The sequence below is a fragment of the Nerophis lumbriciformis genome, linkage group LG23, assembly GCF_033978685.3.
Source record: "Nerophis lumbriciformis linkage group LG23, RoL_Nlum_v2.1, whole genome shotgun sequence".
NCBI classification, from domain to species: Eukaryota; Metazoa; Chordata; class Actinopteri; order Syngnathiformes; family Syngnathidae; genus Nerophis; species Nerophis lumbriciformis.
Genome location: NC_084570.2, coordinates 11,330,386 through 11,357,825, shown reverse-complemented (window position 1 = coordinate 11,357,825; position 27,440 = coordinate 11,330,386). Strand labels below are relative to the sequence as shown.

Here is a 27,440-nt window from a genome sequence, read left to right as displayed (position 1 = left end):
TCTAATGCCGTTGCTAGCGATACAAGTGGAAAACTTTCAACGTTTTTCGTCGCCCAAACAGATTCTTTGGATGTGATAAATGCCGAAGTTTTATTTACGGAGGCAATAATTGAGCATGGACTTCCAATTGCACTGGCTGATCACATGGGACAGTTAATAATGTAATGCAACCTTTAAAAATCATTACGCGGTGATCGCGATCCCAAAAATAAACTTTTCTTGCATGATAATGTCCAGAAAAATTCGCTTTATATTACTATAGAGTCCTTTTAACGAATGAGTTTGATGGTTTATCACAAACCTTAAATGAAATTCCATGGCCACTGTCCTGCTCTCTATATCAACCAGGGTGAGCCCCACCCCTTTCGTGAGCGCACTGAGCGCGGAGTGACCCCTTTTACGCGCCCCCGGCAACAGGGGTGGCAAGCAGGTAAGCTGCGCGGGCGGAGCGCGCGGAGTGACCCATGTTACGAGCCCCCGGCCACGGGGGTGGCGGGCAGGTAAGCTGCTTCCTGCTGCGCGTGACGCCGGCCGCGTCGAAAGCGGACGAGGCGGGGTGTCGGTGCGGTGGGCGCGGTAGTGACCCTGGACGTGCGTCAGGCCCTTCTCGCGGATCGCCTCAGCTACGGCTCCCGGTGGGGCCCTCTCGGGGGAAGGGGCCTCGGTCCCGGACCCCGGCGAGGCGTCGGGGGCCTTCTCCGCTCCGTAAAAGTGTCCATCTCTTTTTTTTTTTTTCTTCTGTTGTGGCATATGCAGCAGGTGCCTGCTCGTTTTTCGTATGTGGGTAACAACATTTAACTATGTATATATATTTCCCAATTGGTTTAACTGCCACCCGCCAAAAAAAAAAAAAATAAATAAATAAAATAAAATAAAAAATCTAATTAATCCGCCCGACCCGACCCGCGAGCGGATAAAATCTTATTTTTTTTAATTTCATCCGCCCGATCCGCGGATAATCTGCGGACTCCGCGGTTGTGTCCGCAAACCGCGCATCTCTACTGCACTGACTTTCTTTCTGTCTCCTCTACTCTCATAACTTTATGTGTTGAGATAATGGGGACGTGTGTGTGTTTGTTTTCATGTGGCTTGAGTCAACATAAGCCGTTAGCTTGGAGAATGAATGGAGAACGGATGCCAATGGCATGAAACATATCCGCCGCGACGGGAGGAGAATCACTCGCGGCATTGGGGCAAGCAGAGCAGCGAGCGAGAGCGTTGTCGTTCACTGAGTGATTCGTGTCGTTAATCCGCGGTGAACGAATCGTTCGCTCAGTCCCTCCCCCCGCCCCCATGATGAGTAGCTGGCTGCGTCGTTCGCCGACGTCGAGGGTTCAGTGAGTCACAGAATGCGCCAGTTCCACTCATACAGGCATGGTCGCGGCGGAGATCAACTGAACTGAGAAAGGAACGAATCAGTTCATGAAGTGATTCGGTTCAGTACGTTCACTTAAAAGTTTCGTTCGCGAACGACACAACATTAAACTGAACTGAGAAAGGAACGAATCAGTTCATGAAGTGATTCGGTTCAGTATGTTCACTCAAAAGATTTGTTCGTTCGCGAACAACACAACATTCCAAGTGGGTGGCTGTGCAGGTGCTGCAGCGGCTCCGTCCCCCTCGCTCATGTTGTCCTTAACGTCTTTCTCCACCGACGCGTAGAAACTATCCTTTCACTTGGCTTACACTCCACATTCACTACAGGACTTCTGACACCATGTCGCGTTACTGAATGACATACGTGAGTCCAGCTGTACTTCATAACGTGGACACTTTTATTAGCTCCGTCACACGTGTCTCGCTCTCTGACTCACCCCTACTCTGTTCCACCCGTTCCGTCGCACACTCGTGACGTCATAGCCTGTCGACTCTGTAGTTCTCCCATAATACAATCACACCACACAACGAAGTTAAGTTATCCTGACGTCACCTTCATGCGTTATTTAGTGCAACGCAGACAGCGGAAAATGTCATGTTTTAGATTCAAATGCGTGACTGTAAAGTGTTTGAGAGTGGATTTCCCCTTAAGGCAGGGGTCGGCAACCCGCGGCTCTGGAGCCGCCCTAGTGGCTCTCTCTGGAGCTTTTTCAGAAATGTATGAAAAATAGAAAAAGATGAGGGGGAAAAAAAAATCTATTTTTTGTTTTAATATGGTTTCTGTAGGAGGACAAACATGACACAAACCTCCCTAATTGTTATAAAGCACACTGTTTATATTAAACATGCTTCACTGTTTCGAGTATTTAGCGAGCGCCGTTTTGTCCTACTAATTTTGGCGGTCCTAGAACTCACCGTAGTTTGTTTACATGTATAACTTTCTCCTACTTTCTAGGACGTGTTTTATGCCACTTCTTTTTATGTCTCATTTTGTCCACCAAACTTTTAAGGTTGTGCATGAAAGTTGAGTTTTGTTGATGTTATTGACTTGTTGGAGTGCTAATCAGACATATTTGGTCACTGCATGACTGCAAGCTAATCGATGCTAACATGCTATTTAGGCTAGCTGTATGTACATATTGCATCATTATGCCTCATTTGTAGCTATATTTGAGGTCATTTAGTTTCCTTTAAGTCCTCTTAATTCAATTTATATCTCATGACACACTATCTGTATGTAATATGGCTTTTAATTTTTTGCGGCTCCAGACAGATTTTTTTTTTTTGTATTTTTGGTCCAATATGGCTCTTTCAACATTTTGGGTTGCCGACCCCTGCCTTAAGGTCCATGATTGATTTAGGCCAGGGTGTACTCAGCTGGGATAGATTCTACCTGCTGGCAATCCTTTTAAAGAAAAGTGATACAGAAAATGGATGAAACCACACTTAATAAAATAAAACTATATACTATATAAGTGGAGAGTTGGAATTCTCACATTAAAAAGCACAATACATGAAATAAGCATGAGAGAACTAAGATCATTTATTGTACCCTTTTGTCTTTTCTTTTCTTTTTTTGTCTCCCACAGTTCCTGGGGCACTATACGCATTTTAGACCATGACTTTTAGGAGCGCCCATAGCAAAACCCCTCACGCTGTAAGTTTCAGGGCGTATTTTTATGATGGTTGTCGGTCGCCATGTTCGCAGTGGGATTGTGACGTCACGTCTGGTTGCGGTCGTCTGGGACTTTTTAAATTTTTTTTATAAACCTTTATTTATACATTTCAACATTTACAGTGGCCCTGTGATGAGGTAGCGACTTGTCCAGGGTGTACCCCGCCTACCGCCCGAATGCAGCTGAGATAGGCTCCAGCGACCCCAAAAGGGACAAGCGGTAGAAAATGGATGGATGGATGGATGGAATCAAAGTAAGTACAAAACAGTGCCAGGGGGTTGTAAATTCAAAGTAACTAAAATAGAATGCAAAAAATATATTTATATAATAAACAAAGTGCAAAGCCATAGGCTCACTCAATTTCAGTAAATAACTTAAATTTGGAACATAGCGTCATCGTTTTCATAGCTTTTTGGTTGTTAGAGGTAGAGAGTGTTTTAATATAGAGTTCTAAACCTTTTTTAAAGGCATAAAAAACAGGTCGGGTATTGAAAAACTTACATTTATGAATATAAAGCTTAGCCAATAGTATAATGAGGTAAAAGGTAGAGGTAAAATTCCTTTTCAAATTTTTTTTCATACAGTGTAAAACCAAAGATCACATCTTTAAGACGAAGCACAAATTTGTCATGATATTGTCCAGGATGAAGCGATAGATGCCTTGCCATAGTGATGGAGTGCTTTCACAAGTCCAAAACAGGTGGTAAACAGTCTCTGGATGCATGTTACATAAGGTGCAGGTAACATCAATGTCCTTCTTGTATCTAACCATCAGTCTTTACAGGGTAATAACCAGGAATTATTTGAAAAGATATCTCTTTGACTTTGTTGGTAAGTAAATACCTGTTAGGAAGAGACCACGTTTTGACCCAGCAGATGTCATTCACAACATTATTCCAGAGCGCAATTACACAGGAAACAGACACACAATCATTTTGGAATAAGCTGCGGTTTTTCTGATCAAGGCAAAGTTTCCCCACAGGAGTGTCAAGTGGATCATTCACAATTTTACGTCTGGGACTTAAGCGCTTGGAGGAGCAAACAAGTACGGTACTGGATATTCCAAACAATAGGTCAAGTGAAAGAATAACGAAACATGACACATTTTTGTGTTGTTTACGCCTGTGGAAATGGTTCCAATAGGCATTTTATAGAACCGTTGTTAAAGAGTTCTGAAAATAGTCAATCACGAAGAGAAAAAAGTTGCTGAAACAACCTAAAAACTAACGACACGCTCGGGTGTCTTGGTCGGAGCAAATTCCTATTAAAGGCAATGCATGTACATAGAAAACGAATCACAACTTGCTCTTTTCTTAACCGAACTCCATGTAGTTTATTTTATTACCCGTGTCAATATTTGCTATTAATACACATTTACTTTTCTTCAAAAGGAATGTAGGGAAATATGTATTTTGGGGAATTCAGCAGACATCGTATAACCTATTCAGTTCATTTATTTCAGGCAATGACATAAAAAAGTACAAAGTTGACAACACATAATAATATAGATTAATATAGTGCAAAAGGCAATGTATAGTATGTAATGCATGATTGTCCAGTTTTGCCTGAAAGGGAGGAAGAAGATCATTTATTTAATCCCACCCCCAGTTCTCCATTCAGTGATTATTCACATGAGTTTCACTCATACTTTGTTCAAGGATTATAATACAGATGTTGTATCATAGTGGCATTACCACAGGTAACAATAATTATTACACTGTAACAATAATTTGTATCAACAATGTAGGAATGATGAATATACCAACAATGGTAATAGACAACATAGCAATAATGGTAAGGAAACATTGAGCACATTTTAACACTTTGAGACAGAGTACAGCAGCAGGTCAAATTAAAGACCCTCATCTCTATATTTGAACCAGACCCCATGTTTGTATAATAGTTTAAATCCATTAACAGTTTGGCATTGCTTGTGTTGTAAGTCCAGTTTGTTCCATAGTTTTACTCCGCATACAGACACACACAAACGTTTACGAGTGGTTTGAGCTCTCGGCAATAAGAAATATCCAAAGCCTCTCAAGTTATGAACCTGCATTCGTCTTATAAAAAAACGTTGTAGATTAGGCGGCTATAATTTGTTAAATGCTTTGTATAAGATTAATGTATTATATTTAACAAGATCATCAAATTTGAGCAACTTTGATTGCATAAACAGATTATGAGTATGTTCTAAATAACCAACGTTATTTTCCCAGAACGTTATTTCAACAATAAAATACAAATACTCACATACAAAACATATTTCAGAGCAGCAATGACATGAACATTACCATTTATTTTTCAAAATGTCTATTAGTGTCTACAAACCCCGTTTCCATATAATGATAAATATAAATGATAAATGGGTTGTACTTGTATAGCGCATTTCTACCTTCAAGGTACTCAAAGCGCTTTGACACTACTTCCACATTTACCCATTCACACACACATTCACACACTGATGGAGGGAGCTGCCATGCAAGGCGCTAACCAGCACCCATCAGGAGCAAGGGTGAAGTGTCTTGCTCAGGACACAACGGACATGACGAGGTTGGTACTAGGTGGGGATTGAACCAGGGACCCTCGGGTCGCGCACGGCCACTCTTTCACTGCGCCACGCCGTCCCATGAGTTGGGAAATTGTGTTAGATGTAAATATAAACAGAATACAATGATTTGCAAATAATTTTCAACCCATATTCAGTTGAATATGCTACAAAGACAACATATTTGATGTTCAAACTGATAAACATTTTTTTTTGTGCAAGCAATCATTAACTTTAGAATTTGATGCCAGCAACACGTGACAAAGAAGTTGGGAAAGGTGGCAATAAATACTGATAAAGTTGAGGAATGCTCATCAAATACTTATTTGGAACATCCCTCAGGTAAACAGGCAAATTGGGAACAGGTGGGTGCCATGATTGGGTATAAAAGTAGATTCCATGAAATGCTCAGTCATTCACAAACAAGGATGGGGCGAGGGTCACCACTTTGTCAACAAATGCCTGAGGAAATTGTTGAACAGTTTAAGAAAAACCTTTCTCAACCTGCTATTGCAAGGAATTTAGGGATTTCACCATCTACGGTCCGTAATATCATCAAAGGAATCTGGAGAAATCACTGCACGTAAGTAGCTAAGCCTGTGACCTTCGATCCCTCAGGCTGTACTGCATCAACAAGCGACATCAGTGTGTAAAGGATATCACCACATGGGCTCAGGAACACTTCAGAAACCCACTGTCAGTAACTACAGTTGGTTGCTACATCTGTAAGTGCAAGTTAAAACTCCTATGCAAGGGAAAAACCGTTTATCAACAACACCCAGAAACGCCGTCGGCTTCGCTGGGCCTGAGCTCATCTAAGATGGACTGATACAAAGTGGAAAAGTGTTCTGTGGTCTGACGAGTCCACATTTCAAATTGTTTTTGGAAACTGGACGTCGTGTCCTTCGGACCAAAGAGGAAAAGAACCATCCGGATTGTTATAGGCGCAAAGTTGAAAAGCCAGCATCTGTGATGGTATGGGGGTGTATTTCAGCAAGACAATGCCAAGCCATGTGTTACATCAACGTGGCTTCATAGTAAAAGAGTGCGGGTACTAGACTGGCCTGCCTGTAGTCCAGACCTGTCTCCCATTGAAAATGTGTGGCGCATTATGAAGCCTAAAATACCACAACGGAGACCCCTGGACTGTTGAACAACTTAAGCTGTACATCAAGCAAGAATGGGAAAGAATTCCACCTGAGAAGCTTAAAAAATGTGTCTCCTCAGTTCCCAAACGTTTACTGAGTGTTGTTAAAAGGAAAGGCCATGTAACACAGTGGTGAACATGCCCTTTCCCAACTACTTTGGCACATGTTGCAGCCATAACATTCTAAGTTAATTATTATTTGCAAAATAAAGTTTATAAGTTTGAACATCAAATATCTTGTCTTTTTAGTGCATTCAATTGAATATGGGTTGAAAAGGATTTGCAAATCATTGTATTCCGTTTATATTTACGTCTAACACTATTTCCCAACTCATATGGAAACAGGGTTTTTATTTTTTTCTTTGAAATTAAAAAGTCTACACTTACTCAACAGTTAAACAGAAAGCTCATTCCAGAATGATTGGGAGATGAGACAATCAAAAAATAAATGGTATATCAACTCTTTTTTAATTTGAAAAAATGAACATATACAAGGGTAGAATTTGTGAATAGTATTGATGCGAAGTAATCTTGTCCACACTCTAGTCTAGTTAGTGGCGGTATTGCACCTCAAGTTGACTTGCCAACCGCCAATAAGCTCCGTAGAAGAAGAACCGCATTCAAAATGCCATACTGATAGGGGGCAGTAATGAGTAAAGGATGCCAACTACCATATAACGGAAAAAAGAGCAGGAGAAGAAGAACATTAGCCTAAATAACCCACGGTGTGGTAAACCTAATGACGCGACTTTTCTACACATTTCCCAGCCACCCTCTTTAGAACGGCGGTAAGATGGGGCAATTTTTATAAAATGCTTACTATAAATGTTGTTTATTCATGTCAGGAAGGCAGCTGTGTGGCGTTTGGGAGGTTCCTGTGTCGTGTGAGATTGTGTATCCCTGAGCAAATATGTATCACCTGCTACAGAGGCGCTAATGACTTCACGGGGGGCGGAGTTACGTTCAACCACACTTCACTGTTTGACCAGGACTGGGCAAATTAAGGTCCGGGGGCCACATGCGGCCCGTTGAGCTTTTCAATCTGGCCCTAATTTGGACATTCCCAAATAATTTTTTTAGATCTTTAAGATGGAAACTGTAGCTGCCATTATGATGTGCAGTGATGTTTTCTGACCGATTGAGACTTTTTTAGTAGGTTGCACAGTGAGGTACATATTCCGTACAATTGACCACTAAATGGTAACACCCGAATAAGTTTTTCAACTTGTGTAAGTCGGGGTCCACTTAAATGGATTCATGATACAGATATATACTATCATCATAATACAGTCATCACACAAGATAATCATCAGGGTATATACATTGAATTATTTACAATCCGGGGTGTGGGATGTGGAGGCGGGGTGGGGGTGGGGGGTTAGGTTGTTATCATCACTCGTACTTGCCAACCTTGAGATTTTTTTTCTCTCTAATTGTGGCCCCCCCGAGTCAAAATAATTGCCCAGGCCTGGTTTAGACACTGATTAACAATACAATAACGTCTGTTGCTGGGAATGTAACCTGTGACATTTGTACATCAATACATGTGTCTGATAATCTGTATGTTACCTGTTTAATTGGGTTTTAAAATGTTCCCAGTATTGGTAAATAGTACTGTATTAAATGATGGGGGAATATAATCAGGATGACATCATTACAGGGTGTTTTAATGTTCTCAGGGATACAACATCTCGCATGACATCGGCGGTGAATCAAAGTAAACAAACACCTATTGTTTGTGGCTGGTAACAAGTTGGAACGAGTTAAAGTTTGTACAAGTAACTACAGCTGCACGGCTCTACTACTGCAGTTAACGGCTGAGCTTGCTGGGTGAAGGTGGGAGCCGCTATCCGGAGGTGGGAGCCGCTATCCGGAGCTTCCATCACCGCTGGCTGATGCAGCCATGCGGCACCTCGGGTGGCTCTTGCGCGCTTGCGCCTTGGTGCTGCTCTTCCTCATGTTTGTCACCAAGTTTATCAGCTACAAAGCTGTCAACGGTAAGTTCTATTATTTATCTATGTTTTTTACCAGGGCCAGCCCTATGCTTTTTTTTTTTTTTTACCCCGAAACAATATTTTGCGTGTAGCTCAATTTTGATCTTTAAAAACTAGATTAGAATACCACGGGGTTCCTTACTTCTTTATTTTTTTACCTAGGGGCCTAAGTTTTCCAGTAAGGCCCACTCAAATATTAACACTGAATTAGCAGTAAAAAAAAGATGTACTCCATGTAATCACAAATTATGTTCATTTAAATATTGTGGAGTCATGCAAAAATATATTCTCAAACATTCAAACCATGTTTTAAATATAAATAAATACTACTAATAATGATTTCAAGTTATCCATCAAATTGTGCAATGTAAAAGTAGCAATAGCTTTAATGGTAAAATTGTGAAATTTACTGTGGTTTTTACAGCATTTTTCTCTAAATGAAAAACAGTACTTTTTTACTGTAATAAACTATGGTGCTGTTTTGGCATTTACAGCAATACACCGAAAAATCTACAGTTGTTGACTTGCGGTAAAAAACAAACCAAAAAAAACTGGCAGCTCAGATGCCCAAATTGTACTGTAAATTTGCAGGTTTTTTTATTTACAGTAAAAAAAAACATGTACATTTTACAGTAAAATTCTGGCAACTGAGCTGCCTTTTTTTTTTACCATTAAAACAGCAGTACTGGTTTTCCATTTACAGTAATGTACACACAATTTTGAGGTGAAATTATTGCAACTTACCATATTTTTTTCCGGAGCCAAACATAACTGCGATGTGGCCCTTTGTGAAAACGACTTTGACACCTCTGGACTAAACCTTGTCCAATGATATGGAAGCATGTGTTAAAAGCTGCGTTTCCATTACCCCTAGAAATGTGTAAAACCTAAATATCGCAAGAAGAAATTGGTAAACATTTTTACGCACTCATGAGGTGGTTTTTCCAGATGTTTCGATATTGAAGTGCGTCACAAAAGCATGATAGAAATACATTTTGTGCATTTACAGGGCACTTAAACACTGAACATAACATGTCTGTGAATTCCTCGTTCACTATTCTCTCCCCAAAATTCCATATTAGTGTGTAAGGATGTTGCCTTGAGTGATCACCCGTTACCTTTTTCTTCTACTGACAATCATGGTAACAGCAGTGGCTGCAACTTTAATCATGGCTCCAAAACCATAGAATCGCAAAGCGTTCATCTTCCTCAGAGTGGAGTCTCGCGGGACAAAACTTTACAAGAATTACGGCTCATGGCGCAAAGCACCCTTTACCTACAAGTCGCAAATGTACTTTGTTGAAATTTTAGAACTATCGCTTATGTTTTGCGAAAAATATTATGCAATGGAAATAGTTACAATCATTATTATCAGGGCTTCCCAGCAGGCACAAGACATTAAAAGAATGTTGAGAACTTGTTGGAACAACATGCTTTTTGACGACGTTTAATCAATGTTGGGTTCTGACGTTGATTTGACCATTGAATTTTGGTCATTTTACAACCAATATTTTACAACACAAATACAACGTTGAAACGACATGTTTTTTGACAACATTTATTTAATGTCAGGTTTTGACGTTGATTTGACCATTGACATTTGGTCATATCCCAACCAACAACATGGAACCAACGTTAGACGCCAACGTTTTCTCAATTTATAAATACAGTTATTTTGCAACAATGTTTCAAAGTCAGTTTCAAAGGACATGTATGCAAAATCTATGTTGTTTCAATGTCTTGTCTTTACTTTAACTTTTTTAACTTTAACTTTTGTGCCTGTTGGGTTAGGTCAGACTGATTAGAAAATTATAAATACTAATCAAATATACTGCAAAAAAGTGACTCAAAAAATAATGAAAAATTAATTTAGTGCAAAAATATTTTTTGAACTAAAAAGCTAATATATGTTCCTAAAATAAACTGCCCCAAATTTTGAAGTGCAAATGGAAATACAGTTGAACCATTTTAGTCATATTTTTTGCGCTTAAGAAACTTTTCAATGACTTTCGCTAAAGACTTCTTCTTTTTGTTTGATATTGTCATTATTGCCATAAGTGGTAGGAAAGTGTATTACAACTGAATACCGCAATGGCCTGTACGGAACACAGTTGAAAAAAATTAAAAGTTTTGCAACCCGGCCCTATAGTTAGGAAACACTGCGCTATAGGGGCGAGGGCTGACTGCAGCTTAGTGGAGGGGTGGGGATGTTGTAACAAGTTCCTAAGCACAGTATAGACCCTGAGCTGTAAAGCTTCAAGATTTTTTTCTGTTATTTAAATTTGTAAATGATTAAAAACGGCATCATAAATGTTGGTATACAATTAATGTAAATGTAAGTTCAATGATAAGGTTGCTTGAGTCAAATTAAGAATGTCTAAGGCTACCTACTACTATCAAAACATTTTACTTGGAAAGCAACAAACCCAGTATGGAATACTTCACTCAACACAAACGCCGGAACATCATCTAAGGTCACTTTTAGGCATTCACACACAGCAACAGCATTTTGGAACAAGAATAAAGGTAGAAATACTATAAATCTCTCTGTGGCAGTTATAGGAGAAAGTTATGTTTCACTTTTGCATCTCATCGCACACAACTTTACCATGAATTGATTAATGTGGACCCCGACTTAAAGTTGATAAACTTATTCGGTGTTACCATTTAGTGGTCAATTGTACGGAATATGTACTGTACTGTGCAATCTACTAATACAAGTTTCAATCAAAACTGGAGCGTTCAAAGACCCTCGATTAAAGTTAGAAAATCAAGGCGTCACTAAGTTTACTTAACCCCCAGGAGATGTAGTAATAATGATGTATTGTGATCATAATAATAATGTATTACCCACAGATGATAATCTTATGTGTGTCAGCTAATCTCTACTTTACACTTGTAAGTAAAGGAAAACGTGCCATTTTTATAATCATTAAGTGAATAATGTATGATGTAGTAGTAGATGAGAATAAATCTAAAGGTAAAATATGGTCTAGAAATAAAACCCAAATGCAGGAAATTTAATCTTCAGAGTTCCCCCTTAGACTTCCCTTGACTCTCCCTCATTAGTACTTTTGTTGCGAAGCAGAAGGTGTTGGTTTTTAATCCCTGTCAATGTTGAAATTCTGCTAAGGTTTTTAGATTTATGCTTTTTTTTTAAAACATTTTAATACGCCAAACCTTTAGCATATAAAAAAAAAGTGGACTGGTAAAAAATCATGCTGATTGTCGAAGATGTTAGATAATATAACATGTGACAGTTCCACCTCAATGAAAGCTTTTGTTATTCTGGAAAATATTTATGTTGCTCAAGGTAATATTATTTACATGGTGCTGTGATACCCATGATTTCAGCCTTTCTAAGCTCCTCTTGGACCACCAATTTTTGACTCCGGTGTTGGTCTAATCCTAGTTACCTGCGCCCCCCTAGTGTTCGTAGCCCTAAACAACCGCATAGAGTGTTTATGCCAGGTGCTGGCTCTGGTTTTTACTACGACAGGCCTGCTAATCAGTAGAGTTGGGAATCTCTGGGCACCTCACAATTTGATTACGATTCAGAAGCTACGATTAGGTAAAAAATCGATTATTGACACAGTTTTACATTTCTTTTTGTTTCACTAAATATGTGTTTATCACTTGCAACTTTAAAAAACATTTAATTTCGAATAAGAAACAGTTAAATTGATTCCCACATTTATTAAATTAATGAAAATGTGTGCAAAGCTGAACCATAAGTACCTGATAGTAAAGTCGGTGGTCGGATCTCTCGGTGAGGTGGCTCGCTGCAGTCAGCCAAAATTTTGAAATGTCCGCATTACTTTAATTACAATAAAGAAATCGATTATCTATTATTGACGTTTACTAATCGATTCTATAATCGTCCATGTCTGAATTGGGATGCATCTAAAAATAAATGATTTTCCCCACCCCTACTAATCAGTATGTTTTGCCTCTCCAGATTATGGAGAGGTGGCTGGTGTTCAGAACTGGACAGTGTCAGGATACAAGGTGGCAAAGCTTTCAATGCCCACTTCTGTAAAAACTCTTGCACAGCAACAAGACCAGGTACCAGTCTGTTATTTCAAAAACGCTCATATGAAGAATAATTCATGATTTATTGTGTGTGGGGTCAGTCCTCAGCTTCCCCTACGACGGCTGAGTGGGAAGGCGTTTTGGCAGAGCGAATCCAGCTGCTCTCAACTGTTTGTAAGAACAGTCAACTCAGGAATACGACTCACGTCCCAATCAGCAAGTTCGTCCTGGACCGCATCTTTGTTTGTGACAAGCACAACATCTTGTTCTGCCAGACACCCAAAGTGGGAAACACGCAATGGAAGAAGGTCCTCATTGCTCTCAACGGTACGTAGAAGACTGCTAAGTTTGTGGAATATAACTTTATTGTAATTTCACATACAAAAGTGAAACATCATTTGTTTTCAGTAAAATCCGTTCAAGCACAGACAGGGTATACAGGGTGAGACAGAACAGGAAGACTGATGGGTCGCCACCAAGCGGCGCCCCTTAAAACGGTAGGAAGGAAAGTTAAACTTGGGGAGGAGAAAGGAAAAAAAAACAACCCCCAATATGTTTGTGATTTGGGGGTGACTCAGTTTGAGACCAGCAAAAAACTCAATCAACATAAGCACATATAAACACATATTACGACATGCAAACTTGAGACACTGCAAAGCGATGAAGGTGTGGTATGTGTGTGTGGCACATGTATTTTGCAGAGATGCATGTGTGTTTACATAAGTTTGAAGAGACACATGTCTCGACCTTGGTGTTATTGCAGATTGTTTTCGACCTCGCCGTTCCAGCGGGAAGACGAAATCCAGCTTAGAATGTTTGTGTTTGAGCGATTGAAAAGAAATGTAAACGTTTCACTCTAATTGTCCATTTCTGGTCTTCAAATTGATCAGAACTTGGCCTAGCAGAGCAGGAAGCTACTCCAAGACGTTTTTCAGTTTGCAATTTAGTTCAGAAATCGCTACATTCTGAGTGCCCACAGCTCTACCCAACCCGTCAGTCATTTGTGGCAGCTGAATGGCTGCCAGCATCTTCCGAATTTGTAGATACACCAAAGCACTGCTTACGCCAATCAGCAGTTGTCCTGTAATCATGATCCCTAATAGGTAGGTGTCCTAAATGTCCTCGACTGAAAGAATCGCCAGGCACACAACTCTCCACTTCTTCCAGAGTCCATAGTGTGTACAGCAACAAATGTTCCGTCAGGCCAGACAGGTTTGCCTGGACCTGAGCTTATCGTCAAAGAGGCAAGTTGGCCAATTTCATTGTTTAGATTTTGGAGAGCAGTGCAAAAAGAAGCTCCAAGAAAGTTAAGACGAGACAGGACAAAGAAGCAAAAGCAGGGGAAATAAGGTAGAGGTAGAGGGAAGGGAAGCGTCCGCCTTCGTTGAGAGCTATCGTGTCCTTGTTGTCGGCAGGAACCTTCTCCAGTGTAGAGGAGATCCCGGAGAACCTCGTCCATGACCATGAGAAGAACGGACTGCCCCGCCTCTCGTCGTTCAAGCCACAAGAAATTGCACTCAGGTAAGTCAGTCAGATGGCATGCAACGAACAACTATTTTAATAGTTGACTAATCATGGACTATTTTACCTGTTAGTTCACTAAACGAACAATGAAATACACCTGTTCAGTGCCTACAATATAGCCTTGGGATTTTGAATTCAGCTTGCTATATTTTTCGGCATTTGATACTGTAATTCGAACTCATAATAAAGTAGTGCTGTCCCTATACAACTACCGTTTTTGGAGCCTTGGGTATTGGCCGATACCAATATTAAACCAAAATGATATCAGCACAAATCGTAGTACATACTTTTTATCATAAATATTTTGAAGCCTGATCAAGTGAAATTACTCAGAGAACAATGGTTGATATGAAAAACACTAACCTTTATAACCGACTTATGATGTCTTTAAAATGAAGTGGAGTGGTAATTTGTTTTATTGTGTCACCTGGTGGCCACAATAGGTAATTAAGTTAAGCTCATGATGCAGTAAATTGAATGATGCGGACGTGTTTGTTATTGGATACTTCCTAATACTTTGACACTTTGTATCTGTGAGTAATATGCAACTATTAATATTTAATACTTGTTGATATTGACTAATGTGTTTTAGGCTGCAATATGTTTCAATTATGGACACTTATTACTAGGAATGTAACGGTATCAACATCTCACAGTTCGTTATTATCATGGTATTAAGGCCATGGTACAATATTATTGTAGTATATGCCCCAAAAAAGACTTAAACATGTTATAGTGTGTAACATTAACTGGCAGGAATGTTTAGGATAAACACACTTACTGTAATTGAACACAAACATAATTATCAAACTACCTTATCATATTTATTACGGTACTACAAATATGTATTTTTAAGTGCAAATAATTTTGCAGGACTGTCCACGGTTATAAGCAAATCTTAAAAAACAAACAAACAAAAAAACAACTTACAATTGAGTGTTTTTAAAGTGACAATGGAAACATTGTGTGTAACAAGTGTAAAACAATAATGTTCACTTTAGTGTCTTTCAACTTTTACTTTTTGAAAAACAACTACAGTGGCCGCAAGAGCGCTACAGTGGGAAAAAAAAGACAACTTTTTTCATGCAGTGCAAACGGGCTGGTGCTTGAGCATTGTTTATTACTATTGACTTCACTATTTTTATTTTAAATACTAAATATTGGTATGTGTATATATGTATGCTGATGTAGTTGAGTTATAGTTTAAGAAGGGGGAAAAAAAACAGATACCGATAAAAAGAGACTGATACCTATATACATCAAAATGGCAAAAATAATAGGTTGATCTGTCATAGTTTGTAGGTGACGAACCCCAAGATGCAGAGAAGGCGGAAGGCATTGTACGAGAAAACATGGTTTTAATGTTCAAAAATAAGAAAAGGAAAACACGAACCAGGAAGCAGGAACAGGAGTCAGGATCCAGGGAAAGCTTAACGCACACAGGTAGCAACGACACGACAGGTAGGAACGACACGACAGGTAGGAACGACACGACAGGTAATGAAGACAAAATAAAAGCGCTGACAGGAAACTAAGACAAACAGAGAAAAAACTAAAACAGTAAAACTGTCAGGGACAAGCCTGACAGTAGCCCCCCTTCCTATAACGGATACCAGACGTTCTAGAACCCCCCCCCAAAAAAGTCCAAAGTCACGGGAGGGTGGAGGGAGGACAAGGAGGTGGGCCACCAGGCCAAGTGTCCCCGCAACCAGCGGGGAAGAGTTAGGTGGCGACGGCGAGTTGAACGCCGCCGCAATTGGCGAGGCGGCTCGACCGCCGGCATGGGAGGACCCACCGGAGACGATGGTGGCGCCCTCTGCTGACCCACCGGAGAAGATGGTGGCGCCCTCTGCTGGCCCACCGGAGAAGATGGCGGTGGCGCCCTCTGCTGGCCCACCGCAGAGGAGGATGGTGGCGCCCTCTGCTGCTGGCCCACCGGAGAAGAGGATGGTGGCGCCCTCTGCTGCTGGCCCACCGGAGAGGAGGATGGTGGCGCCCTCTGCTGCTGGCCCACCGGAGAAGAGGATGGTGGCGCCCTCTGCTGCTGGCCCACCGGAGAAGAGGATGGTGGCGCCCTCTGCTGCTGGCCCACCGGAGAGGAGGATGGTGGCGCCGTCTGCTGCTGGCCCACCGGAGAGGAGGATGGTGGCGCCGTCTGCTGCTGGCCCACCGGAGAGGAGGATGGTGGCGCCGTCTGCTGCTGGCCCACCGGAGAAGAGGATGGTGGCGCCCTCTGCTGGCCCACCGGAGAAGATGGTGGCGCCCTCTGCTGGCCCACCGGAGAAGATGGCGGTGGCGCCCTCTGCTGGCCCACCGGAGAAGAGGATGGTGGCGCCGTCTGCTGCTGGCCCACCGGAGAGGAGGATGGTGGCGCCGTCTGCTGCTGGCCCACCGGAGAGGAGGATGGTGGCGCCGTCTGCTGCTGGCCCACCGGAGAGGAGGATGGTGGCGCCGTCTGCTGCTGGCCCACCGGAGAGGAGGATCGTGGCGCCGTTGGTTAAAGTTAAAGTTAAAGTACCAATGATTGTCACACACACACTAGGTGTGGCGAAATTATTCTCTGCATTTGACCCATCACCCTTGATCACCCCCTGGGAGGTGAGGGGAGCAGTGGGCAGCAGCGGTGGCTGCGCCCGGGAATCATTTTGGTGATTTAACCCCCAATTCCAACCCTTGATGCTGAGTGCCAAGCAGGGAGGTAATGGGTCCCATTTTTATAGTCTTTGGTATGACTCGGCCGGGATTTGAACTCCCAACCTACCGATCTCAGGACGGACACTCTAACCACTAGGCCACTGAGTAGAGTTGTAGACCCACCGGAGTGCATGGTGGCGTCTGCCGGCCCACCGGACCGCATGGTGGCGTCTGCCGGCCCACCGGACCGCATGGTGGCGTCTGCCGGCCCACCGGACCGCATGGTGGCGTCTGCCGGCCCACCGGACCGCATGGTGGCGTCTGCCGGCCCACCGGACCGCACGGTGGCGTCTGCCGGCCCACCGGACCGCACGGTGGCGTCTGCCGGCCCACCGGACTGCACGGTGGCGTCTGCCGGCCCACCGGACTGCATGGTGGCGCCGTAGGTTGCAGACCCACCGGAGATGATGGTGGCGTCTGCCGGCCCACCGGAAATGATGGTGGCGTTTGTTGCAGACCCACCTGAGATGATGGCGTTGTCTTTTGCAGACCCACTGGGGCGAGAAGTAGCTGTGCCTCCCTAGCTGCACAGCCACTCATAGCCCCCCCCTCAAGGGACGGATCCCAGACATCACCAGATAGGCCCACAGACGACAGGGGTGGGTGGGAGAGGGCTTGGAATGAGGCCGAACTTTTCTTTAATTTATCCATTAATTCCAAAGCTTTGTTCATCCTCTCCGCCATGGACATGTCTGCGAGGTTCGAATTTGGCTGGATCATTATGTCATAGTTTGTAGGTGACGAACCCCAAGATGCAGAGAAGGCGGAAGGCATTGTACGAGTTTGAGTTTGAGTTTGAGTTTGAGTTTATTTCGAACATGCAAGTATACAACATGATACATCACAATCTCCAGTTTCTCTTTTCAACATGTTCGAAAAGGAGTAGGAAGAAGCAAAGCTTATTTAATCCTACCCCTTTTCTTTTACATGACAGTTGCTAAAACTTTTGTTCACTTCCTGTTCTCAATTTATTCACAATATACTCCATAAGTAATCACAATAAAATAAGTAAATAAATAATAATTGGTGAAGTAAGTTACATTTCATATGTTGAGATAAGTAAGATTATTTTGTGAGTGAAAGAATGAAAGAATGGATGAGAAAACATGGTTTTAATGTTCAAAAATAAGAAAAGGAAAACACGAACCAGAAACCAGGAAGCAGGAACAGGAGTCAGGATCCAGGGAAAGCTTAACGCACACAGGTAGCAACGACACGACAGGTAGGAACGACACGACAGGTAGGAACGACACGACAGGTAATGAAGACAAAATAAAAGCGCTGACAGGAAACTAAGACAAACACAGAGAAAAAACTAAAACAGTCAAACTGTCAGGGACAAGCCTGACATGATCACTATTATCAATGCGCTGAAGTGCTGAGAGACTTGCACAAACCTCTTTGCACCTTGTTTGAAAGCGGGTGATGAAAAAAACCAAACGGAAACGGCAAAGTTATTGAGTTCATTTTCATTTATCGTTTGATTAATTAATTTATTGACTATCAACCTCGACCAGGGGTGTCAAATTCATTTTAGCTCAGGGGCCGAATGGAGGAAAATCTGTGCACACTTGGGCCGGACTATTAAAATCATGGCATTAAAACTTCAGATTGTTTTCTTTGTCTTACGTTGGCCAAAAGTAGAACAAACACATTCTGAAATTATTACAATAAAAATATAGAAAAAGCTACCTGCAGCAGTAAAGTTTAGATCCATGAAGGAAAGAAGAAAGTGAATGAATGTTTATAACATAATAAATTTACATAAGCATAAAAGTTTTTTCTTTTGTATAATATTTTCAATGAATTAAGTAACGTTTATGACAACCTTTTTCCAAAACACAATATAGAATGTGAGATATAACAGGATAATGCATACATTTATCATTTTTTTTCAAAACAAAAAAGCGGGACCCCAAAAATGTACTGTGCGACCCCATTTTTATGACTTTATGACACTGATGGAGTATTGGTGCATGCAAAACAGCAGCAGGCGGCTGTGGCCTGCGGGCCGGCTCTAATACTAATCAAATATCATCCCAGGGGCCATAGTTAATTCATTCGCGGGCGGGATCTGGCCTTGACTTTGACACATAGGACCTAGGCCTACGAGCGACCACAACTCTCGTTGACTCGCTCCTTAGATTCCTGTGTAGTAGAAGTGAACAATGACGACTGAAGGGACATCCAGATCTTTGTTGGAGCTGGAACTACCGTATTTTTCAGATTATAAATTGCTCCGGAGTATAAATCGCACCGGCCGAAAATGCATAATAACGAAGGAAAAAAACATATATAAGTCGCACTGGAGTATAAGTCACATTTTTGGGGGAAATGTATTTGATAAAACCCAACACCAAGAATAGACATTTGAAAGGCAATTTAAAATAAATAAAGAATAGTGAACAACAGGCTGATTAAGTGTACGTTATATGACGCATAAATAACCAACTGAGAACGTGCCTGGTATGTTAACGTAACATATTATGGTAAGAGTCATTCAAATAACTATAACATATAGAACATGCTATACGTTTACCAAACAATCTGTCATTCCTAATCGCTAAATCCCATGAAATCTTCTTCCTCGGTATCGCTTCTAAACAACTCTGCCAACTCCAAAGGTAGACAATGCGCCGCTTCCGGTACGTCGCCTACGTCAGAGTCATCATCAGTTGCAGTTCTAATTATTCTGATATACGCCACGTGAATGAGATAAATAATATTATTTGATATTTTACGGTAATGTGTTAATAATTTCACACATAAATCGCTCCAGAGTATAAATCGCACCCCCGGCCAAACTATGAAAAAAACGACTAATAATCCGAAAAATACGGTAATCGATGTAAGACATACGTCACTTTTATCGTACATATACCGCTGAAAGCATTTGATTTAGACAGTCAGGTTAGGGTTTTCTGGAAGTTCACGTTAATCTCCGCCTGAGGTTTTGGAGGGGCAGTAGCATGGCGGAATTGCTCACGACGCAATAGCAGTTAGCACTCAGGGACGTTGCAGGGATTAGACAAAGTTGCAAGGCTGCAAATGATTGGTTACAACTCTGACAGAACGTATAGAATCTGAGTATTTACACAGAATGCTAATACGAGGATTTTTCCAGGTTTTGTGCTGTTCGTTTGCAGTTCTGTAAAAAGGAGAACGAATGAAAAAAATGTTGCTTTCGGGCTTGATGTGTTTTTCTTTCTTCAGACAATTTACATATGAAGTTGTTCTGCTCAACAGATTGAACACTTACTTTAAGTTTTTCATCGTGAGAGATCCATTCGAGCGCCTGATTTCTGCATTTAAGGACAAGTTCGTCAAGAACCCCCGTTTTGAGCCGTGGTACAAGCACGACATCGCTCCCGCCATCATCCGCAAATACCGCAAAAGCCACCGCGACAGCGGTCTTTCCGCGTCCGGCTTGCACTTCGAGGACTTTGTGCGTTACCTGGGGGACGCGGAGGGCCGGCGCCGCATGGACCGTCAGTTTGGCGAGCACATCATCCACTGGGTGACGTTTGCCGAGTTGTGCGCGCCGTGTGACATCCGCTATGATGTCATAGGCCACCACGAGACACTGGAGCGAGATGCCGCCCACATCCTGAGGAGAGCTGGCATCGATCAGCTGGTGTCCTACCCGGCCATCCCTCCTGGCATCACACGCTACAACAAGACAAAGGTAGAACGCTACTTCTCAGGAATCAGCAAGCGGGACATCAGGCGCCTCTATGAGCGCTATGAGGGGGACTTTCACTTATTTGGATACCCCACACCTGACTTTCTACTCAACTGACATTCTGCAGGAAGTAAGCATTAACAACAACAACAACAACCCTATTTATGAGAACATTCTATTCAATGTGAAAGAGCATGTTCCTTTGCACTCCAATTTGGATTAGTTTTATAGAGTATGACTCAGAAATAACATTTTTATATTTTCTCTACACTTGCCTAAGGTCTGTGATGGTTCCTGAGAGAGGCTGGCGTTAAATAGAAGCGCCTCAAAGGTGCGATGATGCCTTTGTCCTGCGTCATTGTACTTTTTCCATGATGGAAGTTGTTCTGTTACTCCTACCAATGGACAAATGTCTTCACTACTGCTTATGCCATTTTTTTTATGTAGCTGTTAGTCACACGGAGCCTTGGTACAGTGTTTTAGACTGGTTACAATGTACAACACGTACATGTTCTTTAACCTGCAATACCGTTTTTGTTATTTATATCAAGCTAATGACAAACTACTGTAGAGGACCTCACGTTTCTGCAAATATTTTGCTGTCTTTTCATGGGACAACACTGAAGAAATTACACTTTGATACAACGTCAATTAGTCGATGTACAGTATAGCTGTGTACATGTACCGTTCAAATCGCTGGCTACATAAGTGAGTACACAGATAAAGTGTCATTTATTCAGTGTTAATATAAAAATAAATGCAGAAATGTGAAGCGTGTACTCTCATTTTGGGAGGCACTGCTGGATGTCCCCCGTTGAACTTTTACACTAGTCGTTGCTGCACTAGAGTAACCCTAATGAGAATAATAATAAAGTCTATCATTTTAAAGTAAGATATGTAGCTTTTGCTACATATCATTATGTGTGAGTTTAGAAACAGAAACGCTGATCAATGTTGGCGACTTGCCCGGTCCAAGCTGCTCAAACGCCGCAACCGTCATCAAGGATAAATGTATTTGAGCATGTGAAAGGTTCTACTGCTATGAAATGCACAGTGATAACAGCAGCACAGTAGTCATAGTAGTCTCTTCCAGTGTGCAGGACAACTACAGGGATAAAAGTAAGGTGTTGTTCATAAAAATATTTTTTCTAATGTCTTCCATGTGTTCTGTGTACAGTGTAAGTCAGTGTTTCTTAACCTCTAAGTCGTAATACACTCTTCCACCACTTGTGGCAGTAATGACAATATCAAACAGAAGAAGTCTGGCGCTAAAGTCAGAGAAGTTATGTAAGTGCAAAAATTATGACTAAAGTGATCAAGCTGTATTTTCATTTAAGCTTTAATTTTATTGACAGTTTAGTTAAAATTATTAATGAATATCTTGTCCCCGAGACCCCAAAGGGACAAGCGGTAGAAAATGGATGGATTTTTATTTTAGCACAACATTATTGTAAATGTATATTTCATCAGTTATTTATGAATCCCTCATGCAGTATAATTGACTAGCAATATTTTTCTAATCAGGCTGCCCGAAGCCAAAGGTTTAGGTGTTAAACAAATAATATTTTTGATTAACACATGGTTTAATAACTTTTGACAAAGTTGTAAACTGTAAGTAGGTAGTGTTTCTTAACCATCATATCTGTTTCCCAGCTGTAGTCCGTAACTAAGTTGTAATACTTTTTTCCACCACTTGTGGCACTAACAATGTCAATCAGAAAAAGTCTGGAGCTAAAGTCAGAGTTTTGTAAGCACAAAAAATATGACTAAAGTGGTGAAGATCTATTTTCATTTGCACTTTATTTTATCGACCGTTAAGTTAAGAAACATATTCATTAATAATTGAGTTTATTTATTTTATCACAAAATAATTGTATGCCAATGTATATTCCATCAGTAATTTATGAATCCCTTACACAGTGTATTAGACTAGTATCAGACCCACTCGACATCCATTGCATTCGGTCTCCCCTAGAGGGGGGGAGGGTTACCCACATATGCGGTCCTCTCCAAGGTTTCTCATAGTCATTCACATCGACGTCCCACTTGGGTGAGTTTTTCCTTGCCCTTATGTGGGCTCTGTACCGAGGATGTCGTTGTGGCTTGTGCAGCCCTTTGAGACACTTGTGATTTAGGGCTATATAAATAAACATTGATTGATATTATTTTTCTAATCAGTCTGACCCAAGCCCTATGGTTTATTTGGCAAATAAATAATAATCTTTGTGATTAACACATGGTTTCATAACATTTGACAAGGTTGTATACTGTAAGGAAGTCAGATATTATTAATGAATATAATTAAAATCAAGAGTAACATTACTATTTTAGTGTTAATATTTGAGTGGGTCCCGTGCCTCTCTGTAGTGTGAAAAGTTGGGCTCCGAGGTCAAAAGGGTTAAGTATCCATGGTGTAAGTTGTTAAAAGTTACGACTGACACTAAAACTTACATTGATTGATTGAAACTTTTATTAGTAGATTGCACAGTACAGTACATATTCCGTACAATTGAACACTAAATGGTAACACCCGAATAAGTTTTTCAACTTGTTTAAGTCGGGATCCACATGTAGGAACGGAACTTGAATGTAGACAGTGAACCTTCTTGTTTGTGCAGGAAATACGACAACATCACCAAAATGATATGATTATTATCTTTTCTTACATGCAGTTGTTTGAGCAAAATACAGTCAATATAAGACACCGTACAAGATTTTTATTCATCATTGCACTTAAAAAGTACAACAAAATTTGCTAACAGTCAACCCGTCAACCGGAAGGCTGATTGGTCAGCTCATTAGCGGTGACTCGTAAAAGATAGGAAAAATAAAAAACATGAGGGAAGAAAAAAAGTCTGACTTCAACACCCATCTCGACCTTTCTATCTTTTGTAGGGTTGGCCGGTTTTGGTACTGGTACCAAAATGTGTTTCGGTACTTTTTTAAATAAAGGGGACCACAAAAAATGGCATTATTGGCTTTATTTAACAAATATATGTTACGGTACATTAAACATATGTTTCTTATTGCAATCAAAGAACAATTTCATCCTTAAATAAAATAGTGAACATACGAGACAACTTGTCTTTTAGTAGTACGTAAGCAAACAAAGGCTCCTAATTTCGTCTGCTGACGTATGCAGTAACATATTGTGTCATTTTCAATTCTATTATTTTGTCAACATTATGAGGGACAAGTGGTAGAAAATTTATTATTTACCGTATTTTTCGGCGTATAAGTCGCTCCGGCCAAAAATGCATAATAAAGAAGGAAAAAAACATATATACGTCGCACTGGAGTATAAGTCGCATTTTTTGGGGAAATTTATTTGATAAAACCCAACACCAAGAATAGACATTTGAAAGGCAATTTAAAATAAATAAAGAATAGTGAACAACAGGCTGAATAAGTGTACGTTATATGAGGCATAAATAACCAACTGAGAACGTGCCTGGTATGTTAACGTAACATATTATGGTAAGAGTCATTCAAATAACTATAACATATAGAACATGCTATACGTTTACCAAACAATCTGTCACTCCTAATCGCTAAATCCCATGAAATCTTATACGTCTAGTCTCTTACGTGAATGAGCTAAATAATATTATTTGATATTTTACGGTAATGTGTTAATAATTTCACACATAAGTCGCTCCTGAGTATAAGTCAAACTGAAAAAAACTGCGATTTTTAGTCCGAAAAATACAATATTTACTTTTTCATTTACTGTTAATGTCTGGTTATTTTCTTTTTCAACATGTTGTATCTACACTTCTGTTAAAATGTAATAATCACTTATTCTTCTGTTGTACCACAAATTTGGGTATCGATCCAATACCAAGTAGTTACAGGATCATTGGTCATATTCAAAGTCCTCATGTGTCCAGGGACGTATTTCCTGGGTTTATAAACATAATATACATGTTTTCAAAAAGGAAAACAAATTTTGTCACGATAAATAATCATTGTAGTATCGACTAGAAAGGCTCTTGTACTTGTTATCATTACAGTGGATGTCAGGTGTCGATCCACCCGTTTGTTTACATTAAGGAGCGCTAGCTTGCCGTTAGCGGTGAGCTATTGTATTCTCCTGTGGTGTGTGTAGTGAAGCATGTTTAGCGATTCCTCGTCCTGCAGGGATGATACTTGTAAGAAACTTAATTTATATGTCGCCATGGAGACGAGGATTAGTGATTTAGAAGTAGCTAAAACACGGCCGACTGCGGATGGACGTTAGCCGCTAGCTAGCTAGTCGTGTTTTAAAGCACCTCTTGTAGAACGGCGTTTCGGTGTTATAACTTCACCTTTGTCGTTAGTTTTTAGGCCAAAATGCATCCACTGTCCGTTTCTGCGTACACACCGTGTTTGGTTGTAAGTACTCCGTGCGTATGCATTGCCATACTTGCCAACCTTGAGACCTCCGAATTTGGGAGATGGAGGGGGGTGGTGTGATGGGGGGGCGTGGTTGAGGTGCAGGCAGCATACCCCTTCCCCTTCCAGCTTTTCTGGATGAAGTGAAATTCTTTTTTCCAATCATTTTGGAACTTGCAAGCGTATTTCTTCTTCTTACTCGTCGCCGCCATGTCTCTTCTTCGTTCTTCTACTTTGTCTCCTTGTTGTGTGTGCACTGAGCTCCAAAAGCCGTAGATGTTATTGTAGCGTCCCGGAAGAGTTAGTGCTGCAAGGGATTCTGGGTATTTGTTCTGTTGTGTTACGGTGCGGATGTTCTCCCGAAATGTGTTTGTCCTTCTTGTTTGGTGTGGGTTCACAGTGTGGCGCATGTTAGTAACAGTGTTAAAGTTGTTTATACGGCCACCCTCAGTGTGACCTGTATGGCTGTTGACCAAGTATGCCTTGCGTTATCATTAAACCAGTTAAAAGGTCATACAACGTGTGAGCATTTCTTGACATCTTCGAGTAAAGACCATTGTTAAACCCGTCCAACGCTACATTATTATGTGACTGGGCCGGTACGCTGTTTATATAGAGGAAAAGCGGACGCCAGCATGCGGCTGTTAAGGGGGGAAGGTTTCAGGTGAGAGAGGACATTAAAGGCAGTGTCTTTAAGGCACGCTCCCAATATTGTTGTCCGGGTGGAAATCGGGAGAATGGTTGCCCCGGGAGATTTTCGAGAAGGGCACTGAAATTTGGGAGTCTCCCGGGAAAATCGTGAGGGTTGGCAAGTATGTGCATTGCCGAACCAGCAATGTCAAGACGTGATGCCGTCATGCCCGTAAAAAAAAAGGGTACCAGTATTTTTCAGAGGCAGTGTAGTACCGTTTTTAATTCATTAGTACTGGTATCCGTACAACCCTAATCTTTTATCAAGTCCACTAAACCCATGTCTCGCTTCCCAACAGTGACTCAGATTCCAGGTGAGCTGCTTCCTTCCATTCCTTTGCATCAAGGTTCATGAATGTCTCTATCAGTGTGGTTGGTTCTGAAACATGACCAACGTCGACATAGTGGTCCACAGTCGCTAAATCTGAAAACTTGTCATATCCAAAATCCCTTTGCGGCTTCACTGGCTCGTTAATCTCGTCAGTTGGCTCATTTATGTTCATGTCTGCTCAAGGGATGTCTATTTCTTGTTCACGGTCAAAGTAAACAACATCTCGACGAATTACAATTGTCTTTTGTCTTTGTCGTGAACCGCTGGTCTAGATCAAAACAGACGCCGTTGAGGTTTGTGGAACAAAGAGGCTTCTTTATTAACAAGCAAACACCACGACAGGTGCTGCAGTCTGCATGTCTGCGAGAAGAGTCTGGCTGAATGAGTTCTCTCTTTCCTAGAGCAGCCATGCAACCAGTTCTTATAGACCAAAATGATGTACTCTCAGGTGTACAGAAGTAGACTCCATCCTAACCATATAAGGGCATGGTCGTGTCTGTGCGTCCCTTAACGTGGATCTGGGCTGACATTCTGCATACTATCAACACTTTATCTGCCTACAATGCTGTAACACTGTTTGCAAGACTGGCTGCCTGCTTGCCCTCTTGGAATGTGATATTCCGACAAATTGAAAAACATGTTATTGTGTAGACGAGCAGATACTGCATATTAATGCGTTGTTTGCGTAGCCCTCAAAACCTAGTTTTTCAGCTTTCTTGTGCAGTTTTCTTCTCTTTTTGTCTGGTACATAAGCTACAAAGCCAAATACTCTCCTGTGAATCACGCCTCTCATCTCTCATCAGGCGGCCCTTTCTTCAGTACAGATGTACTGTTCTGTATAGCAGCTTGGAATGCGCTAACATACTAACTGCTTTAAGTTATGTTCTATTTCTTTCTTTCTGCAACATCATTTTGCTGAGGGGCACGTGCGGACAGTCATTTCATGGTGGATACCTCGAATCTTTAGCTATTCTTGGAAGTCTTCAGACATGTGTTCCACAACCATTGTCTGTCCCAGTCGATCTTTTGACCGTTTTTTCACAGTCATTTAAGAATGTTTTCTCAAATTCTTTTGAATTTACCAACCTTTTTACTCTTGTGTTAAGTGTCACAAAATATTGTGATCCACCTAGTCATTCAGTTTGCATGGGACCACAAATATCACTATGAATCAGCAGTAACTTGTGTCTGGAGCGGATTTTCCCCAAATGATTCTTATTGGGATCCTCCTTTTTGCAGGGAAGAGTCCTCCCAGATTATTTTATTGTAGGGTTGTTTAAATGAAGAGACGTGAGTAGAATTGAAGATTACCAATTTATTCTACTAAAAAGGAGTAATGGAGAGGAGAGGAGACCGCGCTGTCTAAAGTCAGGA

The 27,440-nt window shown here is 41.2% G+C and overlaps 1 protein-coding gene across 3 annotated transcripts; it reads left to right on the top strand.

Moving 5' to 3' along the window:
* Positions 1-1,632: 1,632 nt before the first annotated feature.
* Positions 1,633-23,885, top strand: LOC133622401 (carbohydrate sulfotransferase 10-like). 3 transcript variants are annotated; one of them, XM_072915867.1, is made up of 7 exons: positions 7,406-7,533; positions 8,556-8,742; positions 12,698-12,804; positions 12,873-13,098; positions 14,187-14,292; positions 20,236-20,801; positions 20,952-23,885. In XM_072915867.1, the coding sequence occupies exons 2-6, from the start codon at positions 8,649-8,651 to the stop codon at positions 20,786-20,788; spliced, it is 1,086 nt and encodes a 361-aa protein (XP_072771968.1). In that variant the 5' UTR covers positions 7,406-7,533; positions 8,556-8,648; the 3' UTR covers positions 20,789-20,801; positions 20,952-23,885. The 3 variants fall into 3 exon arrangements, with proteins under 3 accessions (XP_061841102.1, XP_072771968.1, XP_061841103.1); XM_061985118.2 differs by lacking the exon at positions 7,406-7,533 and adding an exon at positions 1,633-1,741 and having other exon boundaries at positions 20,236-23,885; XM_061985119.2 differs by having other exon boundaries at positions 20,236-23,885.
* Positions 23,886-27,440: the final 3,555 nt, after the last annotated feature.